This window comes from Cyprinodon variegatus, unplaced genomic scaffold (assembly GCF_000732505.1).
Source record: "Cyprinodon variegatus isolate N-32 unplaced genomic scaffold, C_variegatus-1.0 Scaffold1862, whole genome shotgun sequence".
Taxonomy (NCBI): domain Eukaryota; kingdom Metazoa; phylum Chordata; class Actinopteri; order Cyprinodontiformes; family Cyprinodontidae; genus Cyprinodon; species Cyprinodon variegatus.
The window spans coordinates 35,079-36,184 of NW_015152315.1; the positions used below are offsets into that span (position 1 = coordinate 35,079).

The window sequence follows — 1,106 nt, forward strand, 5'->3', positions numbered from 1 at the left end:
AAAGTGACCTGAGATGACATGATGTGAATTGGAGCTATAGAAATAAACTGAATAGAATAGGAATGGATCTGAGAGTGGAAGAAGCTATGATCCTAAAATCAAAATATGCTTCTGCTCATTAACTATGAACATTTCGTCAGATATGCAGCGTCTCTATGTTAATACCTGGATGGTTCAGGCTCTGCGGCGTCTCGTTTGAAGGAGGCGTTGAGCCGCTTCTCTCTGGTCAGCAGCTCGTCGATCAGGTTCTGCCTCCTGTCGGCTTCAGACTGCATTCTGAGGAGAGGCAGTTAAGTTTCCTTCATCATCATCATCATCAGTCACTGTAGACTCAAAGGAATCTCCTGATCAAGAGCAGAGACTGTTCTGTTTCATGGAGCTCTGCCGCCCTCTACAGGAACATCATGGTTACTGCAGGCAGAACCAACCCTGGATGACAGTCATCTCAGTCTCATGACTTTTACAGCTGGTGACAAAAGGCAGGGAAATAAAAGGATACATGCGCCGAGATGAGGAGCTCCTCAACAGGCCCTCTTTGAGCTGAGCAATGTTCTGTTTGAGTTTCTGAAGGGACGCTCGCAACGTCATGTTAACCTGCAAAAGATTTTTAAAAAGGCATCTGGGTGAACATCAGAGCCCTTTGCTCAACAGGAGGAAAAGAGGAGGGAAATGACACCTTTGCAGGGTTTCCCCCCGTTCTTTGCTGCCGGTTCCTCTCATGGATGTTCTCTGCTATCTCCTGAGCCAGGCGGCAAGTGGCGTCGTAGTTCTGCAACCTACAGGAGAGGTGGAGGAAGAGAGGGGCACGGTGAAGCAGCCACAGACGTCTTCATCATATCAGTTTATGAGAGTCTTTATAATTTTAAACCACAAAAAATGACAAGTTGCTGTAGATTCTCAGTCATCCCGGTCATAGTCGTCCAAAAAGTTAAAAAACATCCACTGGACTTTGTTTCCAAGTTCGAAGACGTTTCTCTTCCATCCAGGAAGCTTTTTTCAATTCAAAATGTCAGAAATAGCGTTTAGTTCCAGGTTTTATACATTAGAGGGGAGCAGAAGACCTCACCTGTTCATCCAGGCCAACAATTCCCTCTAATGACCCCCCC

At 46.0% G+C, this 1,106-nt stretch overlaps 1 protein-coding gene across 1 annotated transcript in view; it reads right to left on the reverse strand.

Annotated features, from left to right (window-relative positions):
• stx8 (syntaxin 8) overlaps positions 1-1,074 on the reverse strand; it is a gene marked incomplete at its 3' end in the record, with an annotated part of 7,035 nt that extends 5,961 nt beyond the window's left edge. Inside the window, exons 1-4 of the mRNA XM_015404805.1 lie at positions 1,067-1,074; positions 677-827; positions 500-594; positions 166-276 (exon numbers count right to left, since the gene is read on the reverse strand). Coding sequence (XP_015260291.1) covers positions 166-276; positions 500-594; positions 677-827; positions 1,067-1,074 — 365 coding nt within the window. The remainder of the gene's footprint in view (positions 1-165; positions 277-499; positions 595-676; positions 828-1,066) is intronic.
• Between the last annotated feature and the right edge of the window lie 32 nt (positions 1,075-1,106).